This window comes from Ranitomeya variabilis, chromosome 2 (genome assembly GCF_051348905.1).
Source record: "Ranitomeya variabilis isolate aRanVar5 chromosome 2, aRanVar5.hap1, whole genome shotgun sequence".
NCBI lineage: Eukaryota > Metazoa > Chordata > Amphibia > Anura > Dendrobatidae > Ranitomeya > Ranitomeya variabilis.
Genome location: NC_135233.1, coordinates 454,454,675 through 454,480,103, shown reverse-complemented (window position 1 = coordinate 454,480,103; position 25,429 = coordinate 454,454,675). Strand labels below are relative to the sequence as shown.

The following is a 25,429-nucleotide window of genomic DNA, read 5'->3' as shown; positions in this document are numbered from 1 at the left end:
GGGCCACTCTGCCACTGACTGGTGGAGGGCTGCAGTGATAGTTGACTTTGTGGAACTTTCTCCCATCTCCATACTGCATCTCTGGAGCTCAGCCACAGTGATCTTCGGGTTCTTCTTTATCTCTCTCACCAAGGCTTTTCTCCCACGATTGCTCAGTTTGGCTGGAGGGCGAGGTCTAAAGGTACCGTTACACTAAACGATTTACCAACGATCACGACCAGCGATACGACCTGGCCGTGATCGTTGGTAAGTCGTTGTGTGGTCACTGGAGAGCTGTCACACAGACAGCTCTCCAGCGACCAACGATGCCTAAGTCCCCGGGTAACCAGGGTAAACATCGGGTTACTAAGCGCAGGGCCGCGCTTAGTAACCCGATGTTTACCCTGGTTACCATTGTAAATGTAAAAAAAAAACAAAAACAGTACATACTTACATTCCGGTGTCTGTCACGACCCTCGCCGTCAGCTTCCCGCACTGACTGTGAGCGCCGGCCGTAAAGCAGAGCACAGCAGTGACGTCACCGCTGTGCTCTGCTTTTACTTTACGGCCAGCGCTCACAGTCAGTGCGGGAAGCTGACGGCGAGGGACGTGACAGACATCAGAAGGTGAGTATGTAGTGGTTTTTTTTTTACATTTACAATGGTAACCAGGGTAAATATCGGGTTACTAAGCGTGGCCCTGTGCTTAGTAACCCGATGTTTACCCTGGTTACAAGAGAACACATCGCTGGATCGGCGTCACACACGCCGATCCAGCGACGAAATAAAGTTCCAGACTTCTAGCTCCGACCAGCGATGTCACAGCCGGATCCTGATCGCTGCTGCGTGTCAAACACAACGAGATCGCTATCCAGGACGCTGCAACGTCACGGATCGCTGTCGTTCTCGTTGGAAAGTTGCTCAGTGTGACGGTACCTTAAGACTTCTGGTGATAACAAACTTCTTCCATTTAGGAATAATAGAGGCCACTGTGCTCTTAGGAACCTTGAGTACTGCAGAAATTCTGTTGTAACCTTGGCCAGATTTGTGACTTGCCACAATTCTGTCTCTGTGCTCCTTGGTCAGTTCCTTTTGACCTCATGATTCTTATCATCCCGCACACTGGGTGAATCCCGACGCCTAACATGTGAGCTGTGCGGTCTTAAGGTACCGTTACACTAAACGACTTACCAACGATCACGACCAGCGATACGACCTGGCCGTGATCGTTGGTAAGTCGTTGTGTGGTCGCTGGGGAGCTGTCACACAGACAGCTCTCTCCAGCGACCAACGATCAGGGGAACGACTTCGGCATCGTTGAAACTGTCTTCAACGATGCCGAAGTCCCCCTGCAGCACCCGGGTAACCAGGGTAAACATCGGGTTACTAAGTGCAGGGCCGCGCTTAGTAACCCGATATTTACCCTGATTACCATTGTAAAAGTAAAAAAAAAAACCACTACACTCACATTCCGATGTCTGTCACGTCCCCCGCCGTTTCAGCTTCCCGCACTGACTGTGTCAGCGCCGGCCGTAAAGCAGAGCACATCGGTGACGTCACCGCTGTGCTCTTCTTTACGGCCGGCACTGACAGTCAGTGCGGGAAGCTGACGGCGGGGGACGTGACAGACATCGGAATGTGTGTATGTAGTGTTTTGTTTTTTTTTTAACTTTTACAATGGTATCCAGGGTAAATATCGGGTTACTAAGCGCGGCCCTGCGCTTAGTAACCCGATATTTACTCTGGTTACAAATGAACACATCGCTGGATCGGCGTCACACACGCCGATCCAGCGATGACAGCGGGTGATCAGCGACCAAAAAAAGGTCCTGATCATTCCCTACGACCAACGATCTCCCAGCAGGGGCCTGATCGTTGGTCGCTGTCACACATAACGAGATCGTTAGCGGGATCGTTGCTACGTCACAAAAAAGCGTGACGTTGCAAGGATATCGTTAACGAAATCGTTATGTGTGAAGGTACCTTTATAGACAGGTGAGTGAGTTTCCAAATCAAGTCCTATCAGCTTAATTAAACAATCATTTCATTATCATTTTAATCAGCTTCCTATGACCTGCATGTCCATATAGTGGGATTGATCCTACTGTCAGATTCCCTTTAATGAAAGTTATTACAAAATAATCTATAGATTAAAAAATGAAATGTTCAATCATTTAGGTTAGAATACACTTTTGGCTGGTTTTGTTATTTGATGATGTGGAAAGAGGAATCACAGTAGTCACACTTAATACTTGTTCCATCAAATCTTGGCAGACGCTAAATAAAATTATTCAGAAGTTCATCATATTAGTACCCAGAAGGACTGTATTGTAAACCTCTTGCTTGCTACTCTTTACAATTGATTTATCTATTTTAATAAGCGTGTTTTAGCACAGTTGATTCCAGATTTCCTTACTGTGAAGGATTAGTATATGGGGCATAGTAGGTACTATCCAACCTCTTGTTGCTTCATCTTTGTAATGATAATATTCTGGCCAGTTTATAGTAAGCTGGCACATTGGGGGGTCTTCATCGTTCATCACCTCTCTGTAGTGCACAATCATATACCCAACTATCTAACTAGCACATACGGTCAGACACAAAAGGAGACAAAATCAATACTTGAGTACAAAATGGTTGTGAAAACATAAATGGTTCCATGCTCAGGGACACTAGTATGTCTTGGTTAGAATAGTAGAGGAAGGACTTTGACATGTTTCAGATGGTCATCATGTAGCCATAAATGTTGGTTATTTTGCCTTCAACTGTGGTGGTAAGTGTAAGTGGGACTGTAAAGCCCTCTAAACAATTTATACAGCTAGGAGGCAGCTATCTCTCTTGACTCTCTCATACACAGGGGAGGGAGCTCATTCTGCCGAGTGCTCTCCTGTGTTGTCTTCGAGAGAGCAACTGACAGACTTGACAGGCAGTAGCTTATCTCGTATCGATCAAAAGTATCGGCATTCCTAAATTATACATGCCAGATTCTTATCACCCTCAACCTCATATATTGAGGAACAGTCGGAACTTAGGAGGCCCCCATAGACATTAAACTATGTCACCATTCAGCCACATTCTTAAGGTCCTTGTAAAGATTAGTCTAAAATCGGTGATATTGACGGGTTTGGCTGATGATAGTCTATTCTTTATGAGGACCTTAAGAATATGGCTGAATGGTGGCATAAGGTCAGAAAGGTGCAAGAAAGTGCAGTTTACACCAAGCATGTATGTAACAAGTTGACGGGTGTAACAAGTGGAATATACTTTCGATAGTTTCTACAGTAATATCACAGTACATCAACTATCTTGGCAATAATGACTAGGAAAAGTCTTTCTGTGTAATAGTAACAGTACTCAGTCTCCAATTCAACCTATCACAATGGTGAAATGACTTAATGGGTTTAAGTAATATTCACAAAGCGGTCACTTGTGCAGGACACCATGTGTTAGGGGTCGAGTTCCCGCCTCTGCACAGGGGGAATCTCGGGCCATCTCCGCTGCGGTCTCCCATTCTTCTCCTGCCGTAGTGGAGCCTGCTCAGCGGAGACGTCAGTCCCAGCGTCGACGTCGGTCCCAGCGTCTCGCTCAGTCTGACTCTGTACAGAGAGTTACTGCTGCTTTTCCAGCTTCTGCCATTGACGTCAGTGCTGGGCAGCGGCGAGCAGACGCTTCTGGGACTAAGTCCTGCTTTTCTCATTCTGAGCATACCCAGAGTAAGATCTCTCAGTGGAGATCGAGGGTCACATGATCAGACACTGCAGCTAAGGCCATTGGTCCTTCAGGAAGGTCCTGTAGGTGCTCACTCTCTGTGGCAGCCTCTCATTGGTCCTTCTAGGAAGGTCCTGTACGTGCTGCAACTATTTAAGGCTCGCATGGCCGCACGGCCATGCGCTAGTATTGTTCTATGTTGTACTTTGCGCCAGTGTGGTCACGTATGATTGTGTTCAGGGACCCTGCTGAAATAAGCCCCTAGAATGCTGGCACCTCCAGCGAGGAGTTTGTGTGTTTGAGTATTCAGGGACCTGGCTGAAATAAGGCCATAGCATGCTGGCACCTCCGGCGAGGAGTTTTGTGTGGGTGCATGACCACTGACTGCTCTCGTTTGGGTAGTTAGCCTGTGCCACTGTGAAGTTTAACAGGGCACAGTGCTTTGAGTTCATGGCTACTCTGTGAAGTAACAGAGGTAGCTCATACCACCATTTAGTTCTGCCATTTGCTAGCAGCAGGTTCTCCTGCACGGTGGACCCCGGGCTGCGAACGCATATATTATAATAAAGTCTCTATATCCATTTGGTGCGTTCCGCTAGCCCTAACACCAGGTGCACTTGTTCTTGCTATTGGCAGGTGCTGCAGTGTTCTTCACATGGTTTCGGATTCTGAACATCCCATACCATACAAACAATAATGACGACCCTCTATTCTATGCCTCTTGGTGCTGCGACCATATCAATGTTGCTGAACCTGGTCAATCTTGGCCTCTGACATTAGCAGGGAATCTCCCATGATCACTTTTCTCCCGCTCGCAATTTTAACATTTCTCTTGACATTTCGTGAGCGTCTTGCTCAAGTCACTTGCAGAGACACACTGCCTGACCAGTTCCTGTCCTACTTTGACCCATATTCCAAACTTCTTCGGGACAATGATTCCACACCTCTGGATCAAGATATGTCTCCTCTTCAAGTGCAACAATATCTCTGCATAGCATAGACAGTACAGGTACTCAAGACTTGTATCAGGAATTCCATGCAGTGCAGATGCAACAGAATCAAGGAGAGGAGTATTGTGGTCTCATGAATGGACCCAAATGCTTGTAGACCCTGCTGTTAAATTAAGAAGATCATCCAGCAACACGGTCAATGTTGCTCGTTTGGAAATTATATAATGTGCACATCTGGTAGAGTCATACTTGTTGTTCCCAAGGGTTATTGGTATTGCATGAATAGATGAGTCATTGGTTGGGAAGCTTAAAAACCACATACAAAAATTGTCTGAATCCACCGATTTTGGTTGGACAAGCAATCTATCCAATACAGATAATGGTGGCGAGTGAGAAGTTGAAATTTCAGCACCTGATAATTCTGTTTTCAGGAGAGAAATGGATATGACACTTCTGGCAATGGCCATCTCCCCACTGAAAACATATGAATGCTTGGCTAAGCCGAATGCTCATGTGTATGGGGAAGTTCGGAAAAATAGTTGACTGCCGTATGACAGCTATCTCGTGTATGGCCAGTTTTATAATGAAAAAATCAACTTTTTTCATTAGACTTAGTAATGTTCTGTAGTGAATCTGGATGACTTGTTTACTTTCTAGATCGCTCTCTGACCCGGCCCCCTACTCCCTGAGGTGTGCTCATTTGGGGTATTGAATGATGAACAATAATAATATTATGATCATTTTCTCGAGAGAGAAATTCAATTCTTGGCAAGGAATAAAACAATTTTATGATTGGATGAGGACAATCTCATTGCAAGAGCAGATGTACTACATTGTGTCATATGAAACAATTGTACACAGAACTCACGGGAGTCATGAAAATGTCTGTGAGCACCGATGTACTTTGCTTTGATAGGACCAGAGAAGAGTTATAGAAGAGTTACGTCATTGCATCTGATGATGGTCGACTACTTATATATACTACTACAAAAAGGGTAAATAATATCCATTAGCCCTGTTAAAAAGATTTTAGCTGAGGTGGTGTAAACCAATGTGATTGTCATGATGAATATATTGATCTATTGAGAAGAGTTGACTTGGAGCATTATGCTCTTGCATTCATAACATAGCTTCCAATGGTAATTTATCAAAATGAACACAAACATTTGAATAGTAGAGACATGGCATGTAGCCTTAAGACTCGGAAGGCAAGCATTTTCCTGGTATGAAATATTTATGAATCTGCATTATCTTTTTACCAAGTGAATTCATAGACCTTGTTATCTTTAATATTGGCTTAGCCCACAAATAGCCGCTTTCACTAAAATGTAATGAAATATCAATAGCAAGGTAAAAACACAACATACAGAGCCCTGCTCACATTTCCGCTAGGATCCTTCATCATTTATGGCAGGAAGAAAAGCTCCACATGCAAAGCCATTAGTCAAATTAGAAAGACAACACTACGTCTACGGGGGAACCCAACGGACCCGATGAAAAGTCAGTGGGATCGATAGGACAGCATCATGATCCATCAATGACAAATCCGGCACTCTGTTATTTATTCCTATGATGAAACAGAAAAACTAAAAGGTTGACAAAAGTGTGAACAGATCACACGTCTGTGACTCTTCTTCTGCATCGTTGAATATATGTAGCGAATGCGTCAGGGCTTTGTATACAAGTCATTGACAATAGCAGCTTGTGGTTAAAACTTGCCAGGTACGAAAAGTAAATGATTATACTTGGTTTACTGTAAATTATTCAATGTTGAAACCTATCTCTTTGCACTATTGAAAGATTTTCCAGGAATAATTTCTGCCTCCCCTTTGGTTTCTGTCGTAATTCCCGCTGTTTTTTGGGGGGCATGGCAATGCTCCATCCTTCCTGATCTCTGCCCATTTTTTTAAAAAGTTTTCAGATCTGGCCAGGATAAGCATAAAAATTCTAAAAGTTGCAAAAATTTTCAACGTTTCAATCAGTCTCATGCCCTTTTGTCTATAATTTTCAGTTGTCTCTGAGCTAGTAGGTAGAGACCAACTGTAATGATGACACTGAGACATTAGGGATTCTGGCTCTTTAGTCTCCAGTACTTATCCCATGTTGCGTAGTTTCAGCGAGGTAGCGAGCAGTGTAATTGTAAATCCAGCACATTTGGGAGAGATAAAACACTTACTAGAATGCAACATTATAGTGTCTGCTTCTCTTTTTTCATTGCACTCCTCCCCTCTTCATACACTCCAACAGACAGCTGTAATCTGATTTGATAAGTTGCCTGTTGGTCTTATTTTAAGAATGGATTTTAGCAGTAAGTAGCCAGTTTGTCTTATTTTAAGAATGGATTTTAGCAGTAAGTCGCCTGTTTGTCTTACTGCTAAAATCCATGCTTATAATAAGACAAACAGGCGACTTACTGCTAAAATCCATTCTTAAAATAAGACAAACTGGTGACTTACTGCTAAAATCCATGCTTATAATAAGACAAACTGGTGATTTACTGCTATAATCCATGCTTATAATAAGACAAACTGGCTACTTGCTGCTAAAATCTGTGCTTATAATAAGACAAACTGGTGACTTACTGCTAAAATCCATGCTTATAATAAGACAAACAGGCGACTTACTGCTAAAATCCGTTCTTAAAATAAGACAAACTGGCTACTTACTGCTAAAATCCATGCTTAAAATAAGACCAACAGGCAACTTACTGCTAAAATCCATGCTTATAATAAGACAAAGTCACCAGTTTGTCTTATTATAAGCATGGATTTTAGCAGTAAGTAGCCAGTTTGTCTTATTTTAAGAACGGATTTTAGCAGTAAGTCGACCGTTTGTCTTATTATAAGCATGGATTTTAGCAGTAAGTCACCAGTTTGTCTTATTATAAGCACAGATTTTAGCAGCAAGTAGCCAGTTTGTCTTATTATAAGCATGGATTATAGCAGTAAATCACCAGTTTGTCTTATTATAAGCATGGATTTTAGCAGTATGTCTCCAGTTTTTCTTTTAGGCATGGATTTTAGTAGTTAATTGCCAGTTTGTCTTATTATAAGCACAGATTTTAACTGTGCCTTGAAATGGTAAGTTCAGGAGGCAGGGTGAAGTGGCTCATAAGTGGAGAAAAAAGCACATTTATTTGCTAAAATATACAATAAAGTTTCTTACATTTGCTTCTATTATTAATTTACGTGAAGATTCTTCAAACCACAGAGACCATTTAACCCTGCTGTTCTGTTCGCATTTACTATACACTAGTTCTGTTCGGGTCACTATGACCCGGCTTATTAAACCTTGATTTTAGACACTCTAACTCATTTTATTTTATAACTTTTTGCTTACTAGACTGTTTGTGAACATGTTTGGTAGTAAAAAAAAGAAAAATGAAACAGAAATCTTTTTTTTTTGTTTTTATTCTGAAAAAACAGATCAATGAGCAAAACGAAAATAGAAAAATACACATTTTTGTAAAAAAAAAAAAAAATCAAAACAATCAAATCAAACATTTTGAAAACTTCTGAAAACAAGCAGATAAGCCAGGAAGACAGACTTACTTAGCCAAAAAAATTATTTGCAAGACTTTACAGCTCAGATTTACAAACAAAAACCGTCTTAGACAGCGCGTTCTGAGCAGTCCGTTCTGCGCAAAATATACATGTGTAGTGCACACCTAGTGATCTCTCCGGATGCACTCTACATTTTAGAATAGCCTGCGCACCAAAAATAATCAATATAAAGCCATTTTTATGGTGCGCAGATCTCAATGCATACCCCCGGTAGAGCGCGCGTACGACCCCATAGAAATAATTTAGGAAAAAAATCAATTGATATACAATAGTAGATGCAATAAATAGACCCAACTGAGGTTATAAGTCCTTTATTTCACTGAAAATATGGCCTCACAGCTGTAAAAAACGATGCCGGGTCACTATGACCCGAACAGAACTAGTGTAACTTTTTTCGTGTAGCAAAAAGTAAACGAAAAAAAAAATATATATATATACTCATATGTAGGTCCCCCCAAATGAGGAAAAGTCAAGGAGTCTCAAGTTTTAGAGACTTACAGAAAAAAATCTACAGGGCCGCAAAAAGTCTGTTCGGGTCACTATGACCCGAACAGAACAGCAGGGTTAAGATAGAAAAAAAGCTTATCAAAAAGTCTGCAAATCTGATTCACATACAGCATTGTGTATGTGCACAGAATTCCAGACAGAAATATTTTTCCTTTTGTGCTTCACAATGAAAGGGAAGGATCAGGACAAAGGTATAATGTGGACGACATGAAAGATTTATGCGGGAGAGGACCTTATTTGATGATGGACTTGTAATTTCTGTTATGTAAAGGCTAATAAAGTTTTAGCACTTCTCTATGGTGCTCCTTAAGATTTCTTTTAATGTATTCTCAGATCTTGCTTAATCATCAAAAGCAAGATGTTGCATGTTGGGTGCACAAAACACATGTTGTCGTAAAATATAATGTATTTCAGCAATTTCAGCACTGCACACAGAAAATAAATGGCACATTGTCCTTACTCTGCCTTTTTGCTAATCAAGATTTATCTGGTGTTATCTTCAGCATTGGTCACACTTTACTTTTAACACTTTTTTTGTTCATTCTATAGCCCGGAGTGCTACTACGCTACTATTAACTGTTAGGTGACTAATTGTGGTATAATTTGTTCTTCTGTATGTTCCAGTGTTTAACAGTGGTTTGCCTATATAACGTTGTATACAGAGCTTCCGCTTTAGCATGTATATGAATCATGGTGTAATTTAGCCGAAAGAGGAAAAGGAAGTAAAAGAGGTAACAGAATGCAGGTTTTATCTCGGGGTTGACGTTGCTGTAAATAATTCACACTGGATAAATGAAGTACAGCATGGGAACGAGAGCCTAAGAAAAGATTTAGGCTTCACTCAGAAGTCGGTAATTTATTTTTCATGGACTTGTATGGGTAATTTTGATCCATGACTCTGATAAAAAACTAACACGTCTCCGTGTGATTTTTTGCCATGCTCAGACTGGCCCACAGGAGAACAGGTAAATCCCCCGGTAGGCCCCACTGCACTGCATAAAAGCAATAGTTGTTACAATTAACCTGATTTACTATGTACAGACAATGACAGCATATCGTCATTAATTTAATATTCTGCACAATTTATTGTTATATAGAAGCAAAGGCAAATTTGTGAATGAGGGTAAGGTAGTATTTGCATGTAGTAGAACAGCAGGCCTCCAGAGTTACTGTTATTGGTGGGCCCTTGGCACCCCAGTCCGACACTGCACACGTCCACAAACATACATGGACTTTGTCACGATACGTATTGCGACGCAACTTGTAGTCGGTCAGCGGACAGTGCAACACACACACAACAGGATAGTATTGGGGAAAGGAAGGCCCTACAGATAGGGTAATGGGGATGGTCACCACCTGAGCCTGTCCCTGCATTCCCCTAACACCTTAAGTGGGTCCTTCCCCCCGCCACCGTCACGAACCTAAGTCCCTCACTGTAACCTAATACTGCCCTGGCTAGTGCACTGGCCGGCAAGGAGCACTAGCCTCACCACTGCAGATAATAAAGCACGGGACAGTGACAAACACCAAAGGGACAAGGTGAAAATATAGCACTTAGCTTCCAGACACCTCTGCCAAGCGCCACACCGCAGATAGCACAGCAACAGGACTCCAAACACCAGAAGTGGCGACACCGGAGAGCTGCTCCTGCTAGGCTGGTCTCCAAAGATAAACTCTTATAACCAACAGTCAGCTGATGCATAAGGTGACCATTTAAAGGATAGTGGGAGTGGTCACCACCACATCAGCTGACCCAGCAACACTGGAATTACCCCCAGTAATGCACATACACAACACATTCCACAGGTCCTAACAGCTAAGTAGCAAGTGCAAGACTGACTAGACACTAAAGTTGCTCAAACACCTCCCTATTATGCAGCATATCTGTCACCCTGGTTGGTGTGGACCCACTGCGTCACAGACCTGGCCTACTATGGAGGGTGTAACTAAACGGCTACCTGGTAGTGACTAGAGCCTCTGAAGGAGTGGTTACCCTGAGCTGTAGGTAGCCGCCAGATATCACTCCAGGGTTGTTCCAGTAGTGCAGCAGCTTACCCCAAAGGTCACAGATGCAGGTATGGACTCAGAGTCCAAGGAAGAATGGGATTGGAGTCCCAGTACAGACTCTTGGTACAGGGACGTAGATAAAGACTTTCGAATCCAAGGCAGGACCGGAACAGAATAACTAATGGCATAGACACTGGTACAGATTCAGGTTGAGGCGGATTCAGGTTCAGACATGGACAGGATGGAATCAGGAACAGGGACCGAACAACTAAGTAGCAAGTGCAAGACTGACAAGACACTAAAGTTGCTCAGGCAACCCTCAAGGAAGGGTGCCTTAAATACATGATGTTTCCCAGCTATAGGCTGGGGACACATTATGGCGTGCGTGCACTGCACCATTAAGAAGTGTGGAGTGCACACGTCCTAAGTGTGTTGCCGGTTGACTCTGGGCATGGGAGCTGCCGTGGGAGTCAGATTAGGAGGCACAGCCATGCGGCTGTGGCAGTAAACATATTACCGTCCCTACTGGGGTAGCAGGAGGCACCATGCAGGGACATCGGCATTACAATATGGGTTCTGGAAGCGTCAAGCACGGCAGAACCTAAGGTGACCCATATCTGGAATATTGCCATGAGGCACAACGTTAATTTCCAGCTAAGTTTTATGACTCTACTTAAGCAAGCTTCATTATTTTGGTTCCTTTTTTTATTTGTCTCTAAAATTTCAGTTCCGCTATACCGCTCATAAACCACAAGCTTTTGGTGTTTTCTTCCATCACACGCACTCACACTTTAGAGTGTCTCTGTCTCACATACAAGACTGAACTTCTATTTCAAGGTACTTTAGTATTTTTCCTTTTTGCTTTTCTATCCTGATACGACATCTTTCCTTACCTTCTGATCAATATTATCAGATTTAGCGCATTGAGGGAAAATACTATGTTTGTTCTACTATGTTTCTTTTCCTTTTTTTGCCATTTTTGTCACTTCTATGCATGTCACATCTCATCTCAGGTTATATGTTAGTTTTATGTGCATTATTTTTTAAGGGATGTATGAGGTGTATGTAACTCCAATACTGCAAATACTTATGGCAACTTTTTATTTCTTGGTTTGCAAATATAACTTTCAAATCATAAGAAATTACTGACAAAAATCAAATTAACAATTGGGGTTCAAATCTAAAAGTTGCAGATTGATTGATAAACTTGGCTACATGAATCTTTCTTAAAGATAAGCTTTCATTACAAATTTATAGGAAAGATATATTTTTAGTGTTTTCAGTTTGTTTTGTCCCTTTAAACATTAGGCTTTGTTCACGTCTAGTAGTAGTTCCAGATTTTTTTTTATCTGTTTTTGTATCATAAAACAGGAAATAAAACGTTCCATTACAAGAACCCGTTCACTCCGTTTTGCAATGGATCCGTTGTTTTCATGCTGAATCCTTAACAAATGGATGACAACTGAACATGTGAATAGAGCCTAACAGTTCCCAGACATACATTTGTTATTTTCATACTGCATATGTAATTAAAGCAGAACCTAATATTGTGCTCTAACAGAAAACGGCAGGAAATATGTCATCACACTGTTTATCACAATGGAGATGAAAATGTTCCAGAAATGGAACTTTGTATTCCTCTTTATTTGAGATGCCAACCTAGACTATGTCGACATTATTTCTCTTTGTTATACTGTTCTGGAGAAAGAACCAACTTAAAACATAAAATTTATGATCGGGGGAGATCCACTTGCTTATATAATCATTCATAGATTTTATCTTATATATAAAGAGCTGTTAGGGGAAAACCAAAGATAGCGGGGCAACAACACACATACACACTGAGTAAAGAAATCTTATATGGACAAAACTGTCTCTAATTTATTAATGGTGGATTTAAAGTACGATAGTTGTCTATGTCTAACCCCATGATGTAAAAAAAAAAGTTTACAATAATAAAAAATAGGAAAAGGTGTCATACCTTATCAATCCATGTAAATTCCGCCCCAAAGTGGGTCTTCCAGGTTGAGTGGGAGATGCCTATACTAGGTGGGGGTTAGGGCTTCCCTTAAACATCATCAGAAATGTTGATAACTATTGATAAGCAATACCGAAAGGGTGTTCGTTCTGTGGCACTCAGCTAAAAAAAAAGAATTGTCTAAGCAAAGGTGACTATGATAAATTTTGAGGATTGTTGTGTAGTCAGTCTGATCATCATTATAGGACAGAAGAGCAAGAATCGCTAGTGCCACTAGCACTTGTGCTTCTGCACTCTTATAATGGTGCAATAAAAAGTCTGAAAAGTTCAGAAAGTCTTCATTACTTCACCTGCCTTACTAAACGTATACCTATATACACATTTCTTTAAGAAGGCAATTACACAATTGAATGACAACTCCTGAGACCTCCAGCGATCATGAGAACAGGAGACACAATGTCGTAGTGAGCATGTGCGACCACCACTTCTATGGACAGTGAATAGACCAGTGGTCGCACATGTGCACTACTATACTCGCACAGGAGGTTTTGGACTCCCTATTATTGGGATTGGTGGGGTTCTTAGCAGTTGGACCACCAGTGATCATACATTTATCACCAATTCTGGGAATAAATGTTATATAATGTTTATGTGACCGCACTTTTAAGTTTCTCTATCATTTACTGCATAAAATTTCTGTAAAAAATAATGTTATCAATATAAACTTTAAAAGAACTCTTCCACTCACTGCAGTTTAATGTTCTCTATTTTCTTCCTTTAGGCCTGAACTGCTTTTGTGGACTTTTAACCTAGATTAAATATAAAAAGCACATGGGGAGGAAATGTTTAATAAAGCAACAAAACAAAGAGGATGAAAGAAGAAAGCAGTACGAGGAACCAAGAGGAACAAAGTAGAGTAAATCCAGGTAGAACAGTATGTGAAAATAGACGAGAAGGAACTAGGACCAAGACAAAAGAAACAAGTACATAAAGTTTGACTTCCTACAGAAACATAATGAGAAACAACAATCAAACTGTGACGTACAAGAAAAGTAAAATAATGAAAGAGACAAGTTAAAAATAAATAAGAAAATACAGCACATACTAAGAAATCTAAGTAAAAAGCACACAAAAAAATATATAAATATATATAGAGAGGAACGGGTTATTATAGTTTATGAAGTTCTAAATAGTTGAAGACCTGGAACCTTTTAAAATTCATAAATGAGTTTCTTATGAGATGCAGTCCGATGACCTCTTTGTGCGTAAGCTCCGCCAACCTCCATCTCGATCTTCCCCTCACAAGAGTCCTCGCGAGTCTAAGTCCTTGATAGCCCCAGGGAACAGCAAGCACAACGGCGGAGCACGCTCTCTTTCAGAGTCAGAGTTCGATCCTCGTGATAAAGGTTCTGGAAGCCCTTCTGCCCCACGATTTAAAGATCCATTCATACTGCTTGGGCTGGCTGGAAACAGCCAAGGGCCATCGGCCCATGAGATAAAGGAAAAACCTCCTGAAGGGGATCCTGTAGCCCCGAGACCAAAAAGTTTTGCTCACCATGACATCCAGAGTATACTATTTGACCCTTTTCGAAGAAGGGAATCAGAAGTTAGAAAAAATGTGAGAAGTGGGGCATCTGCTGCCTCTCAGATAAGGACTAATTCTTCACCTAGAAGATCTTTGTCATCCCCAGAAGATCCAGGTGACCCTGGAGATGGAAAAGACAATGAACTCTTGCTCAGCTGTCCATATTTTCGCAATGAAGTAGGAGGAGAAGAAGCAGAAGGCCAAAAAGATCAAGGATGGGATTTTTGTTCTGTTTCGTTTCTCCATACACCACTTATCAGTTTTCCAGTTCGGGGGCCAAATGCTTCTGTGTCAGTATTAGAGGAAGCTAGAGAGAGGATCAGAGACAGCAGCTATTTTGTGGAATATCAAGACCTGGGTGCACTATATTACCGAAAGTATTTTTATGGAAAAGGTCAGTAACTTAATTTATTTATTATTCGCTTTAGTGTTTTATTAACAAGTTACATAATTTTGTATTTTTTTTTCCAGAACATCAGAATTTTTTTGGAGTTGATGAAAGACTGGGACCCGTGGCAATAAGCATACGGAGGGATGAGAGAGAAGGTGCCAATGGTGTCCAGTATAACTATAGATTAATATTCCGAACAACTGAGGTAAAAGATTACCTCTGTTATACAAGTCCTATAATTCAGCCATCATTACCTTCCTTTCTATATGATATACAAAAATTCTTCTTCTCCCTTGGGTCATGTCATGTCAACCTCTCCCCCTTTGGAATTGTATGACTTTATGTTCTCTGGAGAGCATCACCATCTCAGTCACCAGAACTACCTGCATGAAAAAGTTACATGCAGTGTACCACTGAGGGGCAGAAACTCCTATCACAGTTATTGATTATAACTAGACAGTTCCTGTCACACAGTTGTTATGTAGATGATGACAGCTCATCCTCCCTGACAGTATACTAATAATATGTTATCTCATAAGACAATATAAATCTACATGAAATACATAAAAAAAATTATTTTATTTTCCTAAGCCATAGTAATACAGTCTATACATTAATGGGGTAATTCCAGGTAAGGAATCTGTTATTACTTTCATGCTGCCCAAACTACAGGCAGTATGAATCAGACTCTGGCTGTGCGATTGTAGCCAGGTATGATTTACTCTGAAACACTGTCGCATTTCACAGAAAACATAGTTTGAAAAGCTGGTTGTGGGAGATAGAGGTTAACAATTGTAGTTCTTCAGCTCATCATATGAACACTCATTCATCAATTATTGGCTGGTGTAAAGAAGTTATTTAACCATGTGCTAAATTTTCTGCTTAAAGTTAAAGACTCTTCGAGGGTCCATCCTAGAGGAAGCCTTTCCGTCATCTATAAGACCCAATTCTTCCCGAGCCATTTCACCTAAAAAGCTTCTTGAATACATTGTACCAGAAGTTAATCTGCAGTGTCTACGGCTTGCATCTAACTCTCCGAAAGTACCGGAGACTCTCCTCAAGTTGGATGAGCAAGGGGTGAGTGTACATTACACTTTTCATTAAATTACTTATAAGTCATGAACTGTTTCTCTTATTAAATATTACGTAGGGTATCTTCTATTGTGTTGGCAAAGAAATAGAGAGCAGATTGATTATCCTTGCACTTTCTAATCCTCTATGTACACAGTGCCAAAATACTCGACAGAATTATTCAGCCTGATCTTTATTCAAGCACATCTGTTCCTAACACAGTGAAGCTTTCAGGAAGCTCATTAACCTGCCCGAGAGGAAGCCAGATCATCCAGCGGAAATTCACATAGACTGAAGGGGAAATACAAAATATACAGAACTTGCATTTTAGCAAGAACCAAGCCAAGTGCTTCAAATTTTGAAGATGGCTAGCCATGTCTCCGTATGGCTCTCATTTACAGAGGCATACATTCTGTATGATTTTAATAGAAAATTAATTGTGTGTGCCACTGTACGGGCTCTTTGCAACAACCTTAAAGGGGTGTTCCCATCTGAATGTATCTTTGGCATATTGATACAATGTATGGCAAATGTGTGATAGATGTCGGTCACACCACTGGGACCTACATCTGCCTCGTAGAGAGCTGCTGGCAAAGTAGTATAGCAGCAGTACACCAAAAGAAAACAAAGGAGTGTCCTCCTGGAGAACAAAAGGCACGGCTACTGAAAATCCAACAGGCAAGACCTTCTTCTGGAAGAGTTGGAAGGTCTCTGTACTCATTAGACTGTCAGGATCATCCGACTTTTGTTTAATGTCTATGGGGCATTTAACCATTTTGCATGAATTATAACTTTGCTCTGTTAACAGCAGTTTAGAGATACGATTTACAGCAGCCACATGGATATAAGAAACTGTAGATGTTTCATTGGAATAGATTGATGAAACGGTCTAAATCTGGAAATACAGAGCAATTTCAGGCATGCCAAAGATCTATATTGCAGCATAATGCAAGGGAATTGGGTCTCCTTACAGTATGTTGACGCAAGAAGCAAATCACAGTCAGAACCAGTTGGATTTTTGGCAACTCGCTTGTCGCTGTCGCAATACCTTGCGAGTCGCAATGCAACCCCATTTAACCGCAACATATAGAGAAGTCATGGCTGCCCATATAATCAGAAAAATGATAAAAGTTGCACCATGATTTACCAGCAATGATTAATCTAGAACATTGAAGATGCATTACTGCCATAGAAAATGGGGGAAAAAGCGCTATATAATGTTTAATATATGAAATATTCATCTGTAAAAATTGGTATGAAAAATACAGTGGAAAAGAAGGTGCTTGGTGCATAAATTGGCCAATATATGTGTGCCCAACTGCCACGTCAAGGCATCCTTCGAAAGTTGGGTCCTTGTCCTGTTTTGTCACCTCTCCTTGGCAAAAAAGCCTACAATTTATGGGTCAGGAGTGGACCAGCTAACTACTTAAAATCACCTGTGGCTGATGGGCGTGCACTTATAAACCAATTACAAAGAAGACTCAGTTTCTAATTCTGCTTTTGATAAACATGCCAAAATGGGCAACAGAGACTCTTTTTTCACAATTTGCATGAATCCACCCCAATAACTTCCATTGGAGAGTTTAGCAGGCATGCTCTGTGATCTGTGCAGAGGTCATTGTGCAGGGAAATAGTGGCGCAAGCTGAAGGCATGCTCTGTGATCAGTACAGAGGTAATTGTGCAGGGAAAGTGAGTAGCAAAGCTGCAGGCATGCTCTGTGATCTGTACAGAAGTAATTGTGCAGGGAAAGAGAGTAGCAAAGCTGCAGGCATGCTCTGCGATCTGTACAGAGGTAATTGTGCAGGGAAAGAGAGAAGCCAAGACACAGGCATGCTTTGTGATCTGTACAGAGGTAATTGTGCAGGGAAAGAAAGGAGCAAAGCTGCAGGCATGCTCTGTGATCTGTGCAGAATTCATTGTGCAGAGAGGGGCAGGAGATAGGCTGCAGGTATCCTTTGTAATCTGTGCAGGAGTCAGGAGGTGGAGGTGAGCTGTGTCATCACCTAAATGGTGGATCCTAGGTTATTTACTGTATATATAGGTGTTATCTATCATGTGTATGGGAGAGTTGGAAAGAATATCTTCCCAAATAAGCTTACATCTTAAATCTTAGGTTTACTGTGCAGACTGCAACAATTACCACTCTCTACTAGTAAAGGGCCCTCCAGTTTGGGTATAGGTGGCCCCCTCATTCAGCCACAATTTTTTTTTCAACAATGGATTTTTATTGAAGAATTATTCACATAACAAACAGGTATAGTGCAGTGATAAAAACAAAACATTTAGATGGGTGGAGTACAAGGGGAGGGGCTACTGTCACTGATGGGAAGGAGGAAAGGGTAAAGGAGGGGGGAAAAGGAGCCTGAGGGAGGGGTTAGTCGAAACTAAATTTAATATATCGAATTAGGATGAGTCTGGGGAGTCAGGAGCATGTAAATGAAGTGAGGGTGTGGCGAAGGGAGTGTGGTCTGTGTATTCCAACCAGGAAAGCAACATTTTATTAAATGTACAGACTTTATCCATAAGTATGGCAGATAATTTTTCATTGATCATATACGAAGAAAGGCGTGTCTTGACTTCTGACAGATCTAGACCTGATTTTCTCCAGGCCAAGGCTATAGCTTGCTAGGAATATATAAATGAGATTATTATTATTATTCATTTTTATAGAGCCATTTATTCCATGGCGCTTTACATGTGACAAGACAATACAGACAAGTACAATAAACATGAGTAAAACAAGGCACACACAAGTACAGGAGGAGAGAGGACCCTGCCCGCGATGGCTCACAGTCTACAGGGGATGGATGAGGATACACTAGGAGAGGGTAGAGATGAGAATTTGGGTGTGTTTAGGGATTGTAGGGATATGTTTGTTAAGTAAGGTTTCCCAAGGATTTTTTTTAAGTTTAGTATTTGTGACTGAGATAGTAAAGTGATATACCCTAGTCCAAAATCTGCGCACCACCGGGCCCAACCACCAAATATGGTACATATCCCAGTCAGAAACACAACCTCTAAAACACTTGAGAGAGTAGCCGGGAACTGCCTTGGCAACTCTAGTTGGGGTTAAGTACCATCTAGTCAACACCTTATAGTTTGTCTATACCATTAAGGAATTGAGAATTCCGCCGGTTGAAGAGGACCAAATCTGAGACCATTCTGACTCAGTAAGGGCAGAGCCGATATCAGACTCCTGCGTGAGATGTCTTTGATATGTGATTCAGCCACAATTTTTAATACGTAATATATTACTATGTCTCTTCTTCCAGCTCAGTTTTCAGCGAAAGATTGGTATTCTGTATTGCCGTAGTGGACAGTCATCAGAGGAGGAGATGTATAATAATGAGACAGCAGGACCGGCTTTCAAGGAGTTCCTGAGCTTACTGGGAGACGAAGTCAAACTAAAAGGGTTTGACAAGTACAGAGCGCAGTTGGACAACAAAAGTAAGCTATTTTAGACATTTTTCACCAGCACAGTTTATCTTCTCCCACTATAAATCCATTTGTCTTCTTCGCAGCTGACAGTACAGGCACACACTCGCTCTACACCCGCTACCAGGACTACGAGATCATGTTCCACGTTTCAACAATGCTTCCATTCACAGCAAGCAACAGTCAGCAGGTAGTCGGAAATAATTGACAGCTTTTCTGAAAACTTTGTTTTGGAATTCATTAGATCTTCATCATTTTCTTTGCTCGTAATAATAGAAGGAATTTAGCTACCATTTCTGGGTAATATTCTTTAATCTAAAGGGATTGTCCACTTTAATTTTAAAAATGTACATGTCTTTGTGGAACTTACCAATATATAAGTATCACACAGGTTCTCCCCCTTCTTCCTCCCAGATTGCACAGTTCTCCTCTTCTCACAATGGCTGCTGATGGAGGAACATGTGACCAGATCTGTCCATCAGCCTCCTCCAATAGAAAAGCAGCATTCCCATGTGTGGTGATCTTTTATGGGCGGGGTCTGATGGACAGGCGGGGTCTGATGGACAGGTCGGGTCACTTGTCCCTCCATCAACAACAATAATGAGAACAAGAAACACCAGTGCACACTTCATCAAGACTGGCATGCAAAATAATAAATCAGCATCATATTTTATAAGTCTGGAGTTTTTACTTCTTTGCAGTGTCTGATAGGCTGCTGTGTATTACACCAATCTTATACTGATGGCCTATCCTATTATATAAGCCCTAATAAACCCCTTTAATTTAGCTATTCCATTGAGTAAAATATGAATATTAAATGGAAAAATAAAGGAATTTTGCCATATTCTTTTTTTTAATTATCCTATTTTTTTTTCAGTTACTTCGTAAAAGACATATTGGCAATGACATTGTGACGATTGTCTTCCAAGAACCGGGTGCTCTTCCCTTTACTCCACAGACTATTCGTTCCCATTTCCAACATGTATTCATTGTGGTTCGTGTTCACAATCCATGTGCCAATCACACCAGTTACAGTGTTGCCGTTACCCGCACAGCCGACACTCCACCCTTTGGGCCCACTCTGCCCACTAATTTATTACGACGCTCTCCTGAACTTAGAGACTTTTTGCTTTCCAAAGCTGTAAATGGTGAGAATGCAGCTGAACGTGGAGGCAAATTTCTAGCCATGGCTACCAGAACCAGGGAAGAGTACTTAAGGGATTTGGCTAGAGATCATGTTACTACCACCACTCTGGATTCATGCTCCTCTAAACTAGCCATATTGGGTCTTTCCAAGAAAAGGGATCGAGCAGGAAGCACAGGAACTGGGGACAAAGGGGGAAAAGGAACCCGTTGGGCGTACAGTGTTCCTCCAGAATTCCATAGTTCTGGTTCCTTAGCCTGGACGGTTAAGGCTGTCAACGTCTCCATTCCAGAAAGTATTTACATGCTGGGGATATCTTCTGAAATGTTGGTATTAGTTGACCCGAAAAAAGAGCGTGAAGGAGCGGTCAGCTTTCACTGTTCATGTAGGGATGTACTTGGCTGGACTTATTCTTCTAAAGGAGGATTGGATCTTTACTATGGTCGGGCCGGAAGACTAGCTTTGTGCCCAATTGCAAGCAATGAGACAGAAGTGGAAAACGAAATAAACCACATTGTCAAGAGGCTGCAGGTAAGCACAGATGGCTTTAATAGTTCTATGGAACCATATTGTACATCCGAGTGCAACTGATTTTATATTTAGACACACAGTTATATTGACAAATGTAAGGAATTGATACACAAAATATATTATAAAATTGCATAACTTGTCATTATATAGTGTGAGCAGCCTCATCTTACCTTAGCACCTCTGGTATTCTCCAGTATTAGATCAGATAGACATAGTGGACAGCAGTGTGAGCAGCCTCTTCTTAACACTGCTCTACCTGTATTTCCAGCATTAGATCAAATACACGGGGTGGACAGCAGTGTGAGCAGCCTCTTCTTACCTCAGTACTCCTGGTATCTCCAGTATTAGATCAGATAGACAGGGTGGACAGCAGTGTGAGCAGCCTCTTCTTACCTCAGTGCTCCTGGTATCCCCAGTACTAGATCAGATAGACATAGTGGAAAGCAGTGTGAGTGTCCTTTTCTTGCCCCAGCACCTCTAGCATCTACAGTATTAGATCAAATAGACAGGGTAGACAGCAGTGTGAGCAGCCTCTTCTTACCTCAGCACCTCTAGTATCTCCAGTAATAGAACAGATAGGCAGGGTGGACAGCAGTGTGAGCAGCCTCTTCTTTCCTCAGCACCCCTGGAATCTCCATTATTAGGTCAGATAGACAGGATGGACAGCAGTGTGTTATGGACCTGGTGGTTAGGAGCACCCGGAATGACCTGATGAGTAAACTCAAAATCGGGACTAGCTCTGGGGAAGTGGGAACTCTGCTGACCGCAAACCCTACTCCTATCACACACACAGCCTAAGAGCTAACTACACCTAAAGATAGAAATAGAAGCCTTACCTTGCCTCAGAGAAATTCCCCAAAGGTAAAGGCAGACCCCCACATATATTGACTGTGAGTTAAGAGGAAAGTCACAAACACAGGAATGAAACAGGTTTTAGCAAAGGAGGCCAGATTTCACTAAATAGTCAGAGGATAGAAAAGGGAACTATGCGGTCAGCACAAAAGACTACAAAAAACCACGCAGAGTAAGCAAAAAGACTCCCCACACCGACTCACGGTGTGGAGGTGCCACTCTGCACCCCCAGAGCTTCCAGCTAGCAAAGGCATATCATGATAGCAAGCCGGACTAGAAATAGCAGAACTAAAAAATATATTCAGGAAGCAGTTACAACAAATGAACTAGCAAAGACTTAGCTTCTGCTGGAGTAGACAGGTCCTCAGAGAAGTCCAAGAGAGATCTGAACCAATACTGAAACATTGACAGCTGGCATGAAGTAACGATCTGAGTGGAGTTAAATAGGAAGCCAGCATAGAAGTAAACGAGAGCAGCTGATAAAGCCAACCTCAGTGACCAGCAGTTCTGCTCGAAGCCACCAGAGGGAGTCCAAGAGCAGAACTAACCAAAGTACCATTCATGACCACAGGAGGGAGTCCGAGAACGGAATTCACAACAGTACCTCCCCCTTGAGGAGGGGTCACCGAACCCTCACCAGGGCCCCCAGGCCGATCAGGACGAGCCAAATGAAAGGCACGAACTAAATCGGCAGCATGGACATCGGAGGCAACAACCCAGGAATTATCCTCCTGACCATAGCCCTTCCACTTAACCAGGTACTGAAGCTTCCGTCTCGAAATACGAGAATCCAAATTTTTTTCCACCACATACTCCAACTCCCCCTCAACCAACACCGGAGCAGGAGGACCAACGGAGGGAACCATAGGCGCCATGTACCTCCGCAACAACGACCTATGGAACACATTATGGATGGCAAAAGAAGCTGGAAGGACCAAACGAAATGACACAGGGTTGAGAATTTCAGAAATCTTATAAGGACCAATGAAACGAGGCTTAAACTTAGGAGAAGAAACCTTCATAGGAACATAACGAGAAGACAACCAAACCAAATCCCCAACACGAAGTCGGGGACCAACACAATGATGGCGGTTAGCGAAACGTTGAGCCTTCTCCTGGGACAACGTCAGATTGTCCACTACGTGAGTCCAAATTTGCTGCAACCTGTCCACCACAGAATCCACACCAGGACAGTCAGAAGGCTCAACCTGCCCCGAAGAAAAACGAGGATGAAAACCAGAATTGCAAAAAAAAGGCGAAACCAAAGTAGCCGAACTAGCCCGATTAGTAAGGGCGAACTCAGCCAATGGCAAGAAGGTCACCCAATCATCCTGATCAGTAGAAACAAAGCATCTCAGATAGGTTTCCAAAGTCTGGTTGGTTCGTTCGGTTTGGCCATTTGTTTGAGGATGGAAAGCCGAAGAAAAAGACAAATCAATGCCCATCTTAACACAAAAGGACCGCCAAAACCTAGAGACAAACTGGGAACCTCTGTCTGACACAATGTTCTCCGGAATGCCATGCAAACGAACCACATGTTGAAAAAATGGCACCAAATCAGAGGAAGAAGGTAATTTAGGCAAGGGTACCAAATGGACCATCTTAGAAAAGCGATCACAAACCACCCAGATGACAGACATCCTTTGAGAGACAGGAAGATCTGAAATAAAATCCATGGAAACATGCGTCCAAGGCCTTTTCGGGAATGGCAAGGGCAAAAGCAACCCACTGGCACGAGAAAAGCAGGGCTTAGCCCGAGCACAAGTCCCACAGGACTGCACAAAAGAACGCACATCCCGTGACAAGGAAGGCCACCAAAAGGACCTAGCCACCAAATCTCTGGTACCAAAAATCCCAGGATGACCAGCCAACACCGAGCAATGAACCTCAGAAATAACTCTGCTAGTCCATCTATCAGGGACAAACAGTTTCTCCGCTAGACAACGGTCAGGTCTATCAGCCTGAAACTCCTGCAGCACCCGCCGCAAATCAGGGGAGATGGCAGACAGAATTACCCCCTCTTTGAGAATACCAGCCGGCACAGGGACTCCCGGAGAATCAGGCACAAAACTCCTAGAAAGGGCATCTGCCTTCACATTCTTAGAACCTGGAAGGTATGAGACCACAAAATCGAAACGGGAGAAAAACAGCGACCACCGAGCCTGTCTAGGATTCAACCGCTTGGCAGACTCGAGATAAGTCAGATTTTTGTGATCCGTCAAGACCACCACGCGGTGCTTGGCTCCCTCAAGCCAATGTCGCCACTCCTCGAATGCCCACTTCATAGCTAGCAGCTCCCGATTGCCAACATCATAATTACGCTCAGCAGGCGAAAACTTTCTAGAAAAGAAGGCACATGGCTTCATCACAGAGCCATCAGAACTTCTTTGAGACAAAACAGCCCCTGCTCCAATCTCAGAAGCATCAACCTCGACCTGAAAAGGGAGCGAAACATCTGGCTGACGCAACACAGGGGCCGAAGAAAAACGACGTTTCAGCTCCTGAAAAACCTCAACGGCCGCAGAGGACCAATTCACCACATCAGCACCTTTCTGTTGTGATTTTGCTTTTTGCTCCCTCTAGTGGTCATTAGTGATTTGACTCTGGAGCTTCTGTCTTTTCCTATATCCTCACCTGGGCCGTTAGTTCAGGGGCGTTGCTATATAAGCTCCCTGGACCTTCAGTTCAATGCCTGGCATCGTTGAATTCAGAGCTAATCTGTTGTGCTCTTGTCCTATGATCCTGGTTCCTGTATTTCAAGCTAAGTCTGCTTCCTTGCTTTTTGCTTTTGTTTTGTTTGGTATTTTTGTCCAGCTTGTTCCAATCTGTATCCTGACCTTTGCTGGAAGCTCTAGGGGGCTGGTGTTCTCCCCCCGGACCGTTAGACGGTTCGGGGGTTCTTGAATCTCCAGCGTGGATTTTTATAGGGTTTTTGTTGACCAGATAAGTTATCTTGCTATATTCTGCTATTAGTAAGCTGGCCTCTCTTTGCTGAACCTGGTTCATTTCTGTGTTTGTCATTTCCTCTTACCTCACCGTTATTATTTGTGGGGGGCTTGTATCTTGCTTTGGGGTCCCTTTCTCTGGAGGCAAGAGAGGTCTTTGTTTTCTTCTCCTAGGGGTAGTTAGATTCTCCAGCTGGCGCGAGTCATCTAGCGATCACCGTAGGCATGATCCCCGGCTACTTCTAGTGTTGGCGTTAGGAGTAGCTATTTGGTCAACCCAGTTACCACAGCCCTATGAGCTGGATTTTTGAATCTCGCAGACTTACACGTTCCTCTGAGACCCTGTCCACTGGGGTCATAACAGTATGCCAGGCCAGTATTAAATGTTTAATGCATTGCAGAAGTGGGATTATAAGAAAGAAAATTTTGAGTTTTTTTTTTCCCTCTCTCATTTTTTTTTTCTTTTCCCCTTTACCTCAGAGTGGCTTAAGCTTGCTGCAGACATGAATGTCCAGACCTTGATTACAAGTGTGGACCAGCTTGCCGCTCGTGTGCAGGGTATACAAGATTATGTTACCAGAAATCCTAGGTCTGAACCCAAGATTCCGATTCCTGAACTGTTTTCAGGAGACCGATTTAAGTTTAGGAATTTCAGGAATAATTGTAAATTGTTTTTGTCCCTGAAACCTTGTTCGTCTGGAGACTCTGCTCAACAAGTAAAAATTGTTATTTCATTCTTACGGGGTGACCCTCAAGATTGGGCTTTTTCGTTGGCGCCAGGAG

At 42.3% G+C, this 25,429-nt stretch overlaps 1 protein-coding gene across 5 annotated transcripts in view; it reads left to right on the top strand.

Annotated features, from left to right (window-relative positions):
• SIPA1 (signal-induced proliferation-associated 1) overlaps positions 1-25,429 on the top strand; it is a 107,668-nt gene that overhangs the window by 40,295 nt on the left and 41,944 nt on the right. For 4 of the 5 annotated variants that reach the window (XM_077287337.1, XM_077287333.1, XM_077287336.1 and 1 more), the window contains exons 2-7: positions 13,473-14,670; positions 14,748-14,872; positions 15,556-15,744; positions 19,012-19,186; positions 19,261-19,364; positions 20,052-20,849. In XM_077287337.1, coding sequence (XP_077143452.1) covers positions 13,932-14,670; positions 14,748-14,872; positions 15,556-15,744; positions 19,012-19,186; positions 19,261-19,364; positions 20,052-20,849 — 2,130 coding nt within the window. In that variant the 5' untranslated portion in view covers positions 13,473-13,931. Of the gene's footprint in view, positions 1-11,495; positions 11,551-13,472; positions 14,671-14,747; positions 14,873-15,555; positions 15,745-19,011; positions 19,187-19,260; positions 19,365-20,051; positions 20,850-25,429 lie in introns of those variants that run through there. The other variant, XM_077287334.1, reaches the window with a different exon arrangement.